Genomic DNA, 14,908 nt, shown 5'->3' on the forward strand with positions numbered 1-14,908 from the left:
ATGTGTATCTGGGTCCATTTCACCTTTCCATGAATAGAAGACTTGGCAGAAGATGAGCAAAATAACAGTTGAACTCAGTCGCACATATCCCTGATTTTCACAAAGAAAAATGTTCTTTGGGAAAGAGTTAATTTCTAAAAATTAGGTTCAGTAAAGATGCTGTTTTTCTAGGAGGAAATACTTTCCTATCTTTTTGTTTGCTAGGAGGTGTTTTACTTTTCTGACCAGCATGTCTGCTGACCTGTCTTATATTTACAAGAGTTGCAAATCTCCACGCATACATAGTGATAGTTCAGGGTGGTGGTGTGGGTTGGTTATGGTTAGTTTTTGTTTGTTTCATTGATTAAATAGTCTGGTGTGAAGAGAGTCAGTGCCTGCAGTTTGGAAAGAAACGGGGAATCAGACTCTCTGGTACTGCTAACTCTCACTGACAGTTTCGACCTTGAGATTACCAGAAAACAATGTAACTGGGGATGATGAGTTAGGCATTCCACTTCCTCAGTCTGAGGCAGGCAATGTGAATTTCACACCAGCTAATGGGGAAAAATTGCAGCAAATACCTGCCTCTTATATTGGCTTTCATGCCCTATCTCTGGCTAATTAAGCCTCTAGATTATTTTTCATCATAAATTCTCTTACATATGTGCGTTCTTCACAAAAGAAGCTTGTTAATGACCCCCAAGGAACATATTTTGTTTAAAGGTGAGGCAGGGGAGGAGATGAAAAGTGCAAGTGTTGTATCTTAGAAAAAAATCTCATTTGAGCTAGAATTCTCAGATGTATCCTGGTTTGAACAGGTAAACTAGAATATAGTGTGATTTGCAGAAATATCAAACCTTTCACCCGAGAAGAACAGAGCAACAGGTGGCTGGTTTTCTGACTTTGTTCTTTTGGATGGGTTTGTTCTAAGAAATAAACTCTGTCTGCTGTTACTGAACAGAAAGTGTTTAGTAAGGTGTTTCTATTCCAGTGCGAATAACACCTTAGCTGTGAGAACCAAAATCAACTTGGGAAATACTCAAGGTCACTTTTACCCTTATGACAGCTTTTTGCTTTTATTGGCCCCAAATTCATAATGATCATGAAGCCAGAGGAGAACTAAAGGATTTATTCATCTTTCCTTTCTTAGAAAGGTACAGGTTTACCGTTTTCCTATCTAGCTTTCAGAAACCTCTAAAGGTGGGATGTGCAAAACTTAGGGTAGATTTCATAGGTATTTTGGGAACAGGAGGAGGAAAAAGAAAAACATCCTTACATTTCCATGTTTCAATTCCTGGACCGCTCCTTGTACAGAGAAGGGGGGAAAAATGCTCTCTTGCAAGTGTCTTTGGAATGTTTTCAATGTTATGTTTTCTGTGAAGACTCAAATGGAAAAACCTGAGTGTTTTCTGATATTTGCAAATGATACTTCTGATATCTCATAGAGTTCTGGTTTGGTTTTAGGGTTTAAAAAGCTGCCCAGAGCACCCAGGTCTGTTCTTGCTTTTAAGACAAGTTCAGTGTAAGCAGCTGTTGCAGTCTCACAAGGAGCTTCCAGATACCATCCTGGAGGAGCTTCGCAAGACGGTCATGACCAGTTCAACAGTTGCAGCATGGCAAGTAAGTCTGGATTCTCTCCCCAATTTTTGTATGCTGTCCTGTTCAGTGAGCTCTCTGAGCAGTGTGGGCTTGCTTCACTGTTTGTTTTTGTTCATCCCCTGACAGCCAGTGAGGGAGAAGCCATCTCATATTCAGTTCTGTATAAAGCTGTAACATTATGTGAATTTTCTTTAATAGTTGAAATAACAAGGACTGTTGGTAAGAACAAGCAGACTTGGAGGCAAGAGAAGTAAAAACTTGGGAGTAAACATCTGACGCTCATCTCTTTAGGAATCTGTGACTTGGCAGTCTGAGCAGAAACCAGTAAAATATTTTATAACCTATAAGAATAGACAGAAGTGAATGGTCTCCTAATACAGTAATATATGCTTTCTTTTTCAGGGTATGAAAACTTAGAATAAGCCTCTTGATTTTTCTGCTTAATTTCCTGGTGTCAGGTGTCTCATTCTCTTGTGTCAGTTGAGGCTGGGGGCGAGGAAGAAAAAAGACCTTCAGGAGCAGTATTTGCTGACTCCCTTCTGTAGGATCCCAAATGATCATTTCTAGTTAATAAGAACATGCTATAACTTGGTTCCTGTTGCTTCTGTGAGATGATCTGAGAAGACTGTCTCACAGATACCAGTAGGTCTCCCTAGTGAGGAGATATATGTGTGTGTCTGTGTGTCTGTGTGTCTGTGTGTATGTGTGTATGTGTGTGTGTGTGTGTGTGTGTGTGTTTATACATTTATACACATACATGCATACATATATGCACACACACACACACACTTTTCTAACTGTTGCTGTTAGTTGCAGTTACTATCTTCCTTTGCTAATCTTAACAGCATGTTTAGAAAAATTCCATGAACTGCTGTGGTCCTGTATGTAGCTGGATAGCTGTAGGATATATGATACTTCCCTTGCCTGTAGAATAAGTAAAGACCTCTTTGCAGTAAGTTTCACTAAAGTGATTTCAGTGCCAAAAGACCAGAGAAAGGATGCTGAAGAGGTTGTTATCTCCCTTGTTATAAGGTTGCAGATCATGACTTGTGAGACGTCATCTCTCCTTCGCTATCGTACTTGCTCAAATTGGCTTTGCAAAATATGGGGGCATGTGAGAGAGACATGATTATATACTCTAGTAATAATCTTGAAAATGGAGTTGGGAGTTTAGGTAAGTTTAGGTAATATTCTTCAAGCATCCCTTGGGTGGTCAAGTGTTATCATCTTCACAAACAGCAAAAGAAAATGAAATGTGAGTTTTTTGGGGGGAGGGGGTTGCTTGTTTTTTAAACCTGGGCCAGAAGTAAGAAACCTTTGGGCAAGATCTTTTTGGTATTCAGTTAAAGAAGATACTTTAATCTCAGGGCTTGGATGATGTCCTGAAAAACTTCCATGGCTGCTACATATATTCATAATGGATAGATCTATGCTTTCATCTTTTCTGGCTCTAAACTTCTTAATGGTTTGATAAATGTTTTGTCTTACTTGGAAGTATTCATCGTGTTGCCTTATAGTGTTATTAAGTTAGAGGGGCTATTAACTTTGCTTTTTGCGTAAGTTCTTGGCTTTTGTCTAAATGGTTCTCTTGCAGCATTTAGGAGTGCTGCTGAACTGCTTTTCTGATGGCTGTTCCACCTTTATGCTGCGGCCTTCTGGCGAGAATAGTGAAAAGCTGGCCTTTTAGGGCTACTGTTGTTTATTTTTATGAACATCCTCTTCTCCCTTCTCCTTCACATCTTGAGTTCTAGGTATCTCCAGCTGCAAAGTACTGAGGCCAGTGAAGTCTTTTGAGCATCCTGAATGGATGCTTTACTTCACAAAAGTCCTGCGGCTTGGGGTCAGTAATGCACAATTTCACTAGTATTAATACAACAGAAACTCCAGAAAGTACTTAATGATTAATAACTGCTGTGCATCAGAAAGGGCGTAGAATTGTGCCCCTCTTAACACTAGGCAGTCTTTAGGTAGCAAAGGTCTAATGATCTTTGTTAAAAGTAAGGGAATCCTTTTTTTAAAAAAGAAGTTTCTTTGTTTGCGTGGTGACCCAGCAAAGAATATTTCTAAGATGTGGCTTATGCATTTTGGAACATCTTCATGCACATGTCAGGGATTTGCAAACCTGTGGCTGCATCTGCTCTGATAAATGTAATGTAGCTACAGGATTAATGAGGGAGGAGTGAGAACCCTTTTCCTCCTCTTGGTGAGAGATCCCAGGACAGCTTATGCCGGCAGAGTTGGCAGAAGCATGAAACTGCAGATCTGTGTGCCTGCTTCCATTGCCCCATGTAGCTCTTCCAGCATGAGTCTGCTGGATCAAAAGCTGTGTAGCCCAAGATGTACAACGGTCATCTGAGCTCAGACAGCAAGTTCTAATGTCTGCAGGTTCCTGATGTTGCTCAGGTAGGCTGAAAGAACCTTTGGTCAAGGGGAGAAACTCTAACCTGTCATCTCTGCAGAAGTTTTGGGAACTGATGAGGCACCCCATGGTGCCCTTTTAGTCTGAACAAAGCCAGCCACATTATTTGTTCATCTGTGACCAATCTTCAGATTAAAACAGCTATCAAATAGTTGACCATGAATGGTCAAGAGAACTATAAAATAAGTCACTGCAGTGAGGTACACTGCCAACTCTGCAATCAGGAAACTACATTTTCCTGCAGGGCAGTAGTAGTCAGTATGTTGCTGGAATACGGGACAGGGAGTGGAGGGGGGTGGCTGTGTTTTGGCTGACAGTATGTTGTGACACTCTTATAAATCAACCTATATGATATTACCTAATGAGATGCACATTTTGGTGGCTCCCTAACTGATTGTGTTGACTGTTTATTTTCAGTGGCTGGCAAAAGTATATCAGTCTCAAAGAATGATGGTTGCAGCAGAGATGTGTTACAGAAAGAGTCTGCAGTTGGCATCACAGCAGGGCAGCTGGAATGGGAAGTTATCCAGTCTGCTCAGACTAGCTATGCTTGCACTGGAAATCTGCATGGTAGGATAATGAAAATTAAGTAACTGTATGGTTTAACATGAGTTTGTGTAGTGTAGGGCTTCTGTAATCTCCAGATGAAACCCTTGTTTAAATGACTTTGCATTTTATGAATGACATCTTGAGAATAAAATAAGACTTCAAGGGACAGCAGGCTGATTTTAGAATCTTGCTTCGTAGAAAGGTTTTTGTGAAATAATCAGCTAGAACCACTGTGTACCTAAAAAGGCTTATTCTTTCAATATGGCCTATTTCTCTAATAACAGGTTCAGTTTGATCACCCAAATTGACCCACTCCTCAATTCTCTGTCCTTTAGGTCAGGCAACTAGTTTTAATAAACTTTTCTACTGCAGTGGTGCTCGGAAACTTCATTCAGGTTTCAAGTAACTTTGTTATATGGCCATCTCTAGATAGGGTGCCTTGCCTTGAAGTGTAAAGAGAAAGTAAGGGAACTGTACCTTGTGGTATAAGGAAAATTGCTGCACTCCTTGCACTGAAGAGTGAGGTGAATGTAACTAAATTCACAGAGTGTCTACTTTTTTTTAAGCACTGTCTCTCTAGAAGCTTGAAGTGCACTAGCAGGCTTCTTTAAAGCCTAGTACAAAAGGCAGAGGTTGCTGTGATCTTGGCTAACACTTTTTCATATACTTTACCTGTCAGTTGAGCTAACAGCCATAATCAAAATCAGGCGAAGGAACCCCATATACCCTGAGTGGTTATATAAGAAAAGGCAGTCAGTTTTACTGAGGATAAAGCTGCAAAACTGTCGTTTCTGGGGAGAAAAGAGAATCCCCTTGAGCATAGATAAGTTCCCTTCTCACAAGTGGGAGAGCCATATGCTTCAAAAGGCAGAATTTGCCAAGCAGTGACAGGTTTTTTTTCCTCCCATGATTCTTCTGTCCTTTTCCTAGTGGTCTGCTCCCCATTTGCAATAGCTTCTAAATCTGTTATTGCAAAAGTTTTCACAGGTTGCAAGGTACTTTTATATACTCTATTCACTGAATTAATACTGCCTCTTCAGATGCTGGCCTGAATTGCTTGGGAATGTATGAAACTTCATTTACAACCATAAAAAACCATAATTAGTATGAAATATTCTATTAAATTAACTATCTCTCTTCAGTACTTTTTGCATGAGCAGAGCAATTGAAAGTGGGTTTCTGTGGGTTTTCTTTGATCTGTACTTGTTTAATGAAATGTGCAAAAGCCTGATCAAAACCTTGCTTAGGTCCAAGGAAGCTCTGCTTCAAAAATGCTTGTGTCCCCATTATCTCTCCACATAAAAACATGGGCACCTCTTCAAGCACAAAAAACTAAATGCTATTCTGACAAGGAGGATAATAAGTTTTTCTTAAGCCAGAAGATGTAATTTGCTGAGTAGTTGTTCCACTAAGTAATTAAATTACCATCTTGGAACTGGTTTTTACTTCTCATAAAACGAGACATTACATTCCTCAGCCACTTCTGCAGATAAACTGTACTTTCTAGAATAGTCTTGTATATGGGACGAAGACTTACAAAGTGAAAAGCAAATTAGGGTTTGTGATTAAAACAAGCATTACTAAGACATGTATGAAAAAAATAAAAAGCTTCCTTGCATAAATGAGCAAGTGGAACGCTCGCAAGGCAGCTCTGAGGATACTTAATATAATCCCAGAATCACAGAATCGCTGAGGTTGGAAGGGACCTCTGGAGATCATCTAGTCCAACCCCCCTGCTCAAGCAGGGTCACCTAGAGCACATTGCACAGGATTGCATCCAGGCGCGTTTTGAATATCTCCAGAGAAGGAGACTCCACAACCTCTCTGGGCAACCTGTTCCAGTGCTCTGTCACCCTCACAGTGAAAAAGTTTTTCCTCATGTTCAGATGGAAGTGTCTGTGTTTCAGTTTGTGCCCGTTGCCTCGCATCCTGTCGCTGGGCACCACTGAAAAGAGTCTGGTCCCATCCTCTCGACACCCTCCCTTCAGATACTTGTACACGTTGATAAGATCTCCTCTCAGCCTTCTCTTCTCTAGGCTAAACAGGCCCAGCTCTCCCAGTCTTTCCTCATAAGAGAGATGCTCCAGTCCCCTAATCATCATAATTTTCATAATAATCATAATTGATTAGAAGGACCTGGAAAAATGTGGTTTATGTGTGCTTTTCTGGTTTTGTTCGTTTGTTTAAATCTATTACTAACCTGCTAAATATTTTATGTAACTCATAACAGTTTGAATTAAACCTACTCTCTAGGCAGCTGCAAACAAATACTGATTAATGCTACGATAAAGCCCTCTGATCTTTGTGTGCATTTTAATCATAGGCTAATGTCTCAAATGAGCACTGGCCATCCTTGGTTCAGGAGGCAACAACTGAAGCCTTGAAGCTTTCTTCCTGCCCCCTGGCAGCTCTTCTGCAAGCTCTGCTACAGTATAATAGCAAAAAGGGAGCAAGGTATGTGTGATCTATTATGTTTGAAAGGAACGCGTTGTCTAAAAGTAAGAGTGGTCAGTATGCCCGGATCTAACTCAAGAAGTAAAGGAAAATTGAAAACAAGAATTATTGAAGTAGCATGGCAGTTACAAGGGAAAGGGGGCAGCGGTTGATGGTGTGGGGATAAGGAAGCAGCAGAATTTTCCTCCCTTCCTCCAAAAACTTTTAGATGACCAAGATACCAAGAGAAAAGACAGCGTGTAATCCAAATAAATTACAGTCAACAAGTGCACATTTTTCTAAGACCCTGTTAAATAGCATGGTGGAAAGAGATATCAGTACTCTAGCTAGTGCTGGGATCCAGTTTGATCTCAAATTGGACTTCATTGGGCTAATCCTGAAAAACTGAAGGTTACTCAACTGAAGGTGCTCTTTGGGGCTTTTTGAGGGAGGGGAAAAAGGCCTCTTATTTTGAAGAGGATTTGGAGCTTCCTACTTGGTAAGTTTGGTTCTAAGTCTAGTTTGCGTTCTATGAAATTTTTGCTTAACTAGCCCTGGAAAACTGGAATATTGCGTATGTTCTGTTTTTGTTCAATATTTTTGCCTGTTTTTGCCTGAGTCCAAGTTTGCTCACTTTTTCTGTGGGCTTATAGAAAGTTGACAAGCATCCTAATGTGATTATGTGGCCATTGTCAATTAAAAAAAAAGGGACTGAAAACTTGCTTAACCAATTAAAATCAGTTTTATTACAATTGAAGATATTCAGTTCCTTGAACAATAGGCATATCACAAGATCTGTTTAGTCTTGCTAGATGTTTCAAAATACTGAAACAACTTTGTCTTAACTAAAAATAACAAAACAGAAAACAGATGTAATCTCTCAACAGCCCATTAAATCACAATGCAATGGAAAATCACATTGGTTACAAGGGACAGAATTCTTGATACAAAAGCCAAACCTGATGGAGCACCAGTGAATGAATACTGTATCTTTAAACTTAATTGCCAATTTTTATCAGCTTTCTATTGACATGGTGGTGAATTTGAATATGTCTTGATTTGGTACAATTTGGCAGCAAGGCAGGATCAGCCAAACAGGATTTTAGTCTTTCCATAGTACTTTACTTGAATTTCCCCTCTCTTCTGCCATTTCACATCTTGCCTCTGTTGTGTATTACAGGAACTGCAGTATGTTTTGAGAGTGCTGGATTACATATGTTTGTGTGTAATATTAAATTATTTTGGAATTAATAAGATTCTTATTCTAGTAGCTGTGTTTTATGGGAACATCTGTCTTCTAAAGGATATATTTTATAGTTTTTAAACAGCAGAATTTCTGCTATATTGTTAAGCAGATCACCTATGGAAATCAACTGTTGGGCTGAGTTCACAGACAGCATGAGGTTTATCATGTTATCGTAGCAGTCAAAATCTGCTATTTCAATCTAATTCTGGGTGGCTAATTCGCTGGCTAGCTAAAGCACTGACTTGCATGTCATATATTAAACATAACAATGGGGGCAGTATTTCTTAGCATTCTAGGTGAAAAGCAGCAGTCACATAGGAAACAAAGGAACGTGCAGCTCACCTCTCTCACTTTCTTGGGTAGTATGGAAACAAGGACATTCCTTTATGTTACTTTTGATTATTGTTGCTTATACAGGATACTAGTGTGATCAAAAGATCTAAAGAGGCTTTCTGGTTTAATCTCTAAGGTCTTAAAAGTTACATGCAAGCTAGTCAGCCAAATTTTGCAGTTTATTTGAATTATGTTTTCACTATGCTTCTAGGGAGACTCGTCGAATGTTGGAAAGACTGGTATATCAGCCTGGGAATCCAGAAACCATAGTATCCGTTGCACGCTGGTACCTCCTGCAACATCTGTATGCCAAAGATGATTATGAATTAATAGATGTAAGGCAGTCGATTTAATACAGAAATTCAATCAACTTCCATCAAATACTGTGCTTCTAACTTGAAAGTGGGGTGGAGGGAGGCCTGGGAGATTGTAACTCTCTTGCTCTACGGATTGCAGCTCTAAGGATTCCACACTGGCAAACTTCACCTCAGTTTTCAAAATCGCATCCAGTTTCTTTGAAAGTTTTCCCTTCCTCCATGCAATACTAATGAAAAGCAACAGTAAAATCTTTCTCTAACCCAAATTGGAAAAAGTTTTACAAGTGTCTTTTCAGTAGACATGAGGACCAGTTTATCAGAATTTTGCCAGAACATATTAATGCAATAAGAAAACATTAATTCCCTCTAGATTGGCTGGAAACAGGGTGGTATCCTTGACCTGAAAGATCTGAACAGTAGCTTGCAATGCTTCTGTACTTTACATATTTACTATACCTGTAGTAGTGCATTATTTCCTGGTCATAGTATTTGACAAATGTATTTGGTCAAACTCACAAATCCACACAGGTCTTTCACATGCTGCAAACTAAGGTTGTTCATTTTTGTCTTGGAATTGGAATCATTTTGTTACTCAAACTTTAATACCCTCTACTAGTTATCTCTGGACTGCTGCCACTAGTACAATGAGCTCTTTTGCTCAGGTTAACAGCTGTGTTTTAGTGAAGTTCTGAATCAGTAATGAGGTTTGTTTGGAGATAAAACATAGCAAGTAGGCTCAGCATTGACAAAAATCCACATGCAATCACAGAGGTCCATAAAAGAGCTAGAAATAATGAGTTCAGATGATCTTGGTATGATCTCATTATGCTTGCTTGTGGGCAGCCACAAGCTGTACTCTCTAACAGTGGGTACAATAAAAATAATGGTGAGAGCAAAGATTTGCCTTTTTCTTTTTTTTTTTCTTTTTAATATATATAACATTACTGCAATTACAAGAGAAGTGCCATAAGCCTCTGGCATGTCTGTGAACGTTAGACTGACATGGCAGCTATTTTAACTAGTAGAAAGGCTGCAAATACAAGTTATGGGAAGTAAATTAAGAAAGACTACATCTAAATTAGATGGGGGAAGGGAAAGAAAATCTTGGCAGTTTTGTTTAAGTAGGTGCACAGAATATACAAATTTGTCTGCCAAAATGGAGTGAATGTACTTACTGCAGGAGGCCAGTGTGCATTTACAGGGAGATAGGTCTCCTTTAGCTCCACTTGCTTCTTTGCCAGCAGGGAACTTGCTTGTCAAACTTTTTCTCAGCCACAAGCAGCAAATGATGCTGTTGTAGTGCATTGCAAGTGACTATAATTTCAGAGCTTAATATCTGAGCAAGCTACATGTAATGTTGAATATCTTTCCTGTCTGGACTTAAGGGTCCCTTGGATTTTTAGGGAAACTGCATAGCAGAAACTAAAATGCTTTTGAGACAGCCAGTAATATATTAACAGTAAAACCATGAAGTTCTCAGTTTTCTGTTGTTTCTTTTCTCCACAGGTACTTGTAGAAAATGCAAAAGCTAATGGAGATGTTAGAGCTCTGGAACTAAACAAGAAATTGTCAGCAAGTGCCTAGCATGGACTGTTTCAAGTAAAAAAATCTTCCATTTACAGAATTTAACCAGGCCATCCTCCAGGAGCATATGTGGTTTGGGCATTTTTTATTTGTTTTTGTCTCTGTTGCATCAACTGCTTTGTTTTGTTTTGTTTTTGTTTTTAAACAAAAGCAGGTTGTTCTCTTTACTTGTTGACATGGGCACTACCATAAAACAATGCTTGGTTTTAAAGGAAAACCCTGAATTTTTTTTTTCTTCCTCACTGAAATTGCAGTGCTATTGCAACAGGGAGTCCTTGTCTTTATTTCCCCCTTGGTCACACGCAGAGAAGGACAATATTAGCTGAGTTGGCAGTGATGCAAAGTTGAAGAAGCTTCTACTTTTTTTATTTTTTTTTTTTTGCTTGGAACAGAGTCTTAATAGCCAAACAGCAGATTTTTCTCTCCCAGATATTGTAAAACACGCAGAAAATTAAAATGCCGTATTCCTTTCATGTATTTTGCTTTGTAGTTGAGACCCAAATCCACTTGGAACTTCATGTGTGGTGTCAGTTTATTGGATGGGGTTTTTTAGTTTTTTCTTTTGTTAGCTAACCTTAATCACAACAATGTTTTGGATTCTCTTGACTATACAGGCTTCAGTAAATGTTCCCATCAAGAAAAGCCTGTGATCATCAGGGACAGGGTTATATATATAAATGTGTATAACAGGCTCTATTTATGTCTTGGTAATTCTGCTGCTGACTGCTTAATTGGATGAATCATGACAGTGGTTCTTAATACATGATGTTATTTTGCCCTTCATGTACATGAAAATAAAAGAATAAAGCAGTGATTCTAATCTGCTAGTGTTACTGTTAATGGTTTTCAAGCTGTTGACAACAGAGTCAAGATAGTTGTCCATTCCTGGTTTAAAATTTCCTAAAGCCACCACCTGTCTACCAAAATCTTGTGATGGCTTTGAGACATGTGCAGTGTACCTCTCATTGCAGAGGAGAAAGGACACTTCTGATACATGCAGTGCGCTGCTGAATTCAGCATGTATTTGCTTTCAGGACCGGTTATGTTGGGCCTAAAGAAAGCAAGCTGCTGAGCTGGCAAGTGGGATGATCTAGGGGCTCCTCCTCTAGCACATCTCAGCTAGCAGTCACGCACAGGGATCCATGGAAGGCAGGCAAGAGCATCAAGCTTGTCACTGCTATTTTAAACAGGAAAATGAAGCTCAGTAGCCTGGGTTTTCTGCTCTGTGGAGGTGAGCTCTCTGAATGGTAAGAATCCCTCCTTGTCTCCCACACTTTCATTCTCCCACCCATCTCAACACAAAATACCTTTCCTTAAAAAGATTTTCTTTCTGTTAAATCTAGACCAATTGTGATTCCCTTCACAGCCTGTTGTCGCATAGTCTTGAACTATTAGTAACTCCAAATATTAAAAAAGGAATGTTGCAAAAGCCAGACTCGTGACTCCCAAGATTAGCTATAACTTTTTTTAGCTTGCTGCAATTATAGCCTTGAGAGTTCTTGCAGCCTATAGTTCATATTGCTATATATGCTTTTGAGATTTACATGCTACCTACTCTGGTGGTGGGAGACCCGGCAGCCCTAGCCTGATGACTGCATAGTAAGTTGCTGCCCGCCCTCGTTTAATGCATTACAGAAATGCTTTTACCTGACTGTTAGACTATACTCTGTTCAGTTCTAAACCTTAAACTTTTTCTAATGCCTAGGAGAACAAGCAAATAATGAGGTTAGAGAAGCCAGCTAAGTAACTGTCAACTGTGAATATTCTGTGTATTTAAAAAAAAACAAAAAAAACCACATTGTTTTCTCTCTTCAGAAGACCATGAAGTTGCTTTGTTTTTAATATGATCAGTGGTGAACTCCTTGAACAAGATAATTATATATACAGCCCGAAGTCACATTATATGCCCTGCAGAAAGAATACGCATCTCTGCCACCTACTCAGTGAAAACTGTACAGGGAATATGAGTTTCAGCTGAAGCTTTTGTGAAATTCAAGAAATTGTGAGGTAAAAACCTTGCTCTCCTCTATTTTGAATAATGTACAGCCCCTACAAAATCGACATTTGCAGAAGGCCTGCTGTACTACTGTAGAGCTCACCTTTATGTGTTTTTCTATAGTACTTTGAATTTTAAGCATCACTGACATGGAGAACTGAGAGTTGGTTTATGGATTTCACTGACTGGAAAACCATAGGCTTGGCTACTACTAATGTAAGAGGGGAAAAAAATAAATATTCCCCAGTTATAATTTGTTTTATTTATGTTCCAAGACAGAACTTTTGCTGACTTCAGGTAAGATGATGCTTCTTACATTTCCTCTTATATAAACATGACACAACGGATTGTTCCTGAGAATTTTTTTAATTAAAATAGGTATGTATGTTAATCTCTTTGGATTAAGTATGTCTTCTATATTTCTCTTACTGTATTTCTATTCAGCTCTTGAGCCTCACGTTTTACCATCATTTTTACCTACCTACAGTAGGTAGTTATATTAATTTAGGTAGTCTTGCCTAACAGCTTAACAAAAACATAAATGTCTTGATTAATTTGCTTTCTACTGAGTTATCCAAACAGGTTTTGTTCAGTGTTCTCAGGGGAGAGAGGGATCATCTTAAGTTTGGTCACAGTGAGCAGTGGTAAATACTAAGATAATTACTTAATGCAATGAAGTCACTCAAACAATATCAGCGCTCCAAATATATTCATGTTAATCTGTGATTATGCCCCCAAGCCCTTGTAGTATGATCATACATGTCAGTACTTAGACAAAGCAACATTTGGTTGTGGCATCTGAGCACATGAACAGACAGACAAGTGTGCAGCAATAGTTCTCCCCTTTCCTCTGTTCCAGGGTTAGACTCTGAAGGTTGTCTTAGCCTTTTTCAGATGATTTATGACACCTTGTGCTTTTAGGAGGACGTTCATCAGCCCTATATCTCGCCTCTTGACTGTGGCTCAGTATGCTGAGAGCCCTTGCAGGCAGGGTACTCTGTTGGGAGACAAACGTGACAAGCTGTACCAACTAGTGCTTGCTGGCAGCCAAGCCCTGGGCTAATAAACCTGTACGAGTGGCTGTATGGAAGTAGAGAAGGGCAGGCTGTGAGGCTGCCCGGCACCCCAGGTGTCTTGCTGTGAAAGCAGTAGTGGACCTAAAGAGCCTGCACTTAATCTGCAGTGAACATAAAGCACCCCGTAGTGGACAGAACATAAAGTCAGACCAAAATATGGATTCAGAATGGCTCAGAAACTGCTGCCCGTTGTTAGGATTCCAGTGTGCTCGTTTCCTGCTGCTTGTAGAAAACGTGACAAATACAGATCTGACCTGAAAGCATTCTTGAAGCTGGGAGCCTTTCCCATTGAGTCCTTCTTGAAAGGCACTTAGTCCCTCAGCCTGGCCACAACCAAAATGCAAAAATTCCTTTGACTTTGGCTGCTGCTTTTTCTTTTATAAGAAGAGAGTGGTTTCTAGGACTTTTTTTACACCCTGGAGAAATTTTAACATAACAAAGTTCCTCCCTGCAGGAAGAATGTGGTTAATTGCTGAAGGGGAGTTACCTGCTGACAGCAGCAGTCCGGTTTCAGTAGTCATGCTGTGCAGGTCTGGATTCTCAGAGAAGCCACTGGGAAGCTGTGGTTTTGAGAAATTTGTCTTTTTGTAGAGTAGGAAGCACAAAAAGTTGTGATAGGAGGATTATGAGTCCTCTTAAATTTCCTTTTGCTGGAGATGGATAGCATTAAGCTTTCTGAAAATTAGTGTTCAACTGCAGAAATTCACGTTTCTATTATATTGATCTTATTTTACCTCTTTGCTGAGGAATTCCTTTCAAGATCTGTTGGGGAAAAAATACTGATACGTACATTTTGCCCTAGACCCAGGAGTTTTTTTAATTTCCAGATTGTTTTCCTTGTAGGTTTTTTGTTTGGTTGGTTGGTTTTTTAAGCAAATCAAAAACCACAGTCAGATGTGGTTTTGAGTGTTAAGTGCTACCCACCGCAAACTTATTTCAGTGAAGCAGAAAAGATGAGAAACAGGCCTCCTTAATAATGCCTCTTTTGATAATTAACTTGCATTGTCACCTGTACCCTTTTTTATTAGCTACTTTTGATGATCCAGTACCTTTTTTTATAATCGATCAAAATCATGCATCGGTACATATTCTTTTATCAGTTTTCATAATGCTATTACTATGTACATACTGTATGGAGCTGTAGGAATTTACTAGGCCTGATTTCAATCTTTGTACCAACCTGAAACCGACGCAGTTTAGGGTAAGACTGGGCTAACAGTGCTTTAGAACTCAACAACTGATTTCTGAAAATCCTTAAAATAACATGAATACCTTTGTATGAAATTTGCTTGTAAAATTTTTAAGTCAATCCTTAAGCTTTTTTTTTTTTCTTCTTCTTCTACACTGGAATACTTTTTGTTGTGAAATCAGCATGAA

General features: G+C 39.2%; 1 protein-coding gene across 6 annotated transcripts in view; it reads left to right on the plus strand.

The window, feature by feature from the left end:
* SKIC3 (SKI3 subunit of superkiller complex) overlaps window positions 1–11,279 on the plus strand; it is a 52,761-nt gene extending 41,482 nt beyond the window's left edge. For all 6 annotated transcript variants that reach the window (XM_067316364.1, XM_067316369.1, XM_067316368.1 and 3 more), the window contains 5 exons: window positions 1,444–1,599; window positions 4,415–4,567; window positions 6,870–7,000; window positions 8,770–8,893; window positions 10,382–11,279. In XM_067316364.1, the coding sequence (XP_067172465.1) occupies window positions 1,444–1,599; window positions 4,415–4,567; window positions 6,870–7,000; window positions 8,770–8,893; window positions 10,382–10,459 (642 nt within the window). In that variant the 3' untranslated portion in view covers window positions 10,460–11,279. The remainder of the gene's footprint in view (window positions 1–1,443; window positions 1,600–4,414; window positions 4,568–6,869; window positions 7,001–8,769; window positions 8,894–10,381) is intronic.
* The last annotated feature ends 3,629 nt before the right edge of the window (window positions 11,280–14,908 follow it).

Source organism: Apteryx mantelli, chromosome Z, assembly GCF_036417845.1.
Source record: "Apteryx mantelli isolate bAptMan1 chromosome Z, bAptMan1.hap1, whole genome shotgun sequence".
Taxonomy (NCBI): domain Eukaryota; kingdom Metazoa; phylum Chordata; class Aves; order Apterygiformes; family Apterygidae; genus Apteryx; species Apteryx mantelli.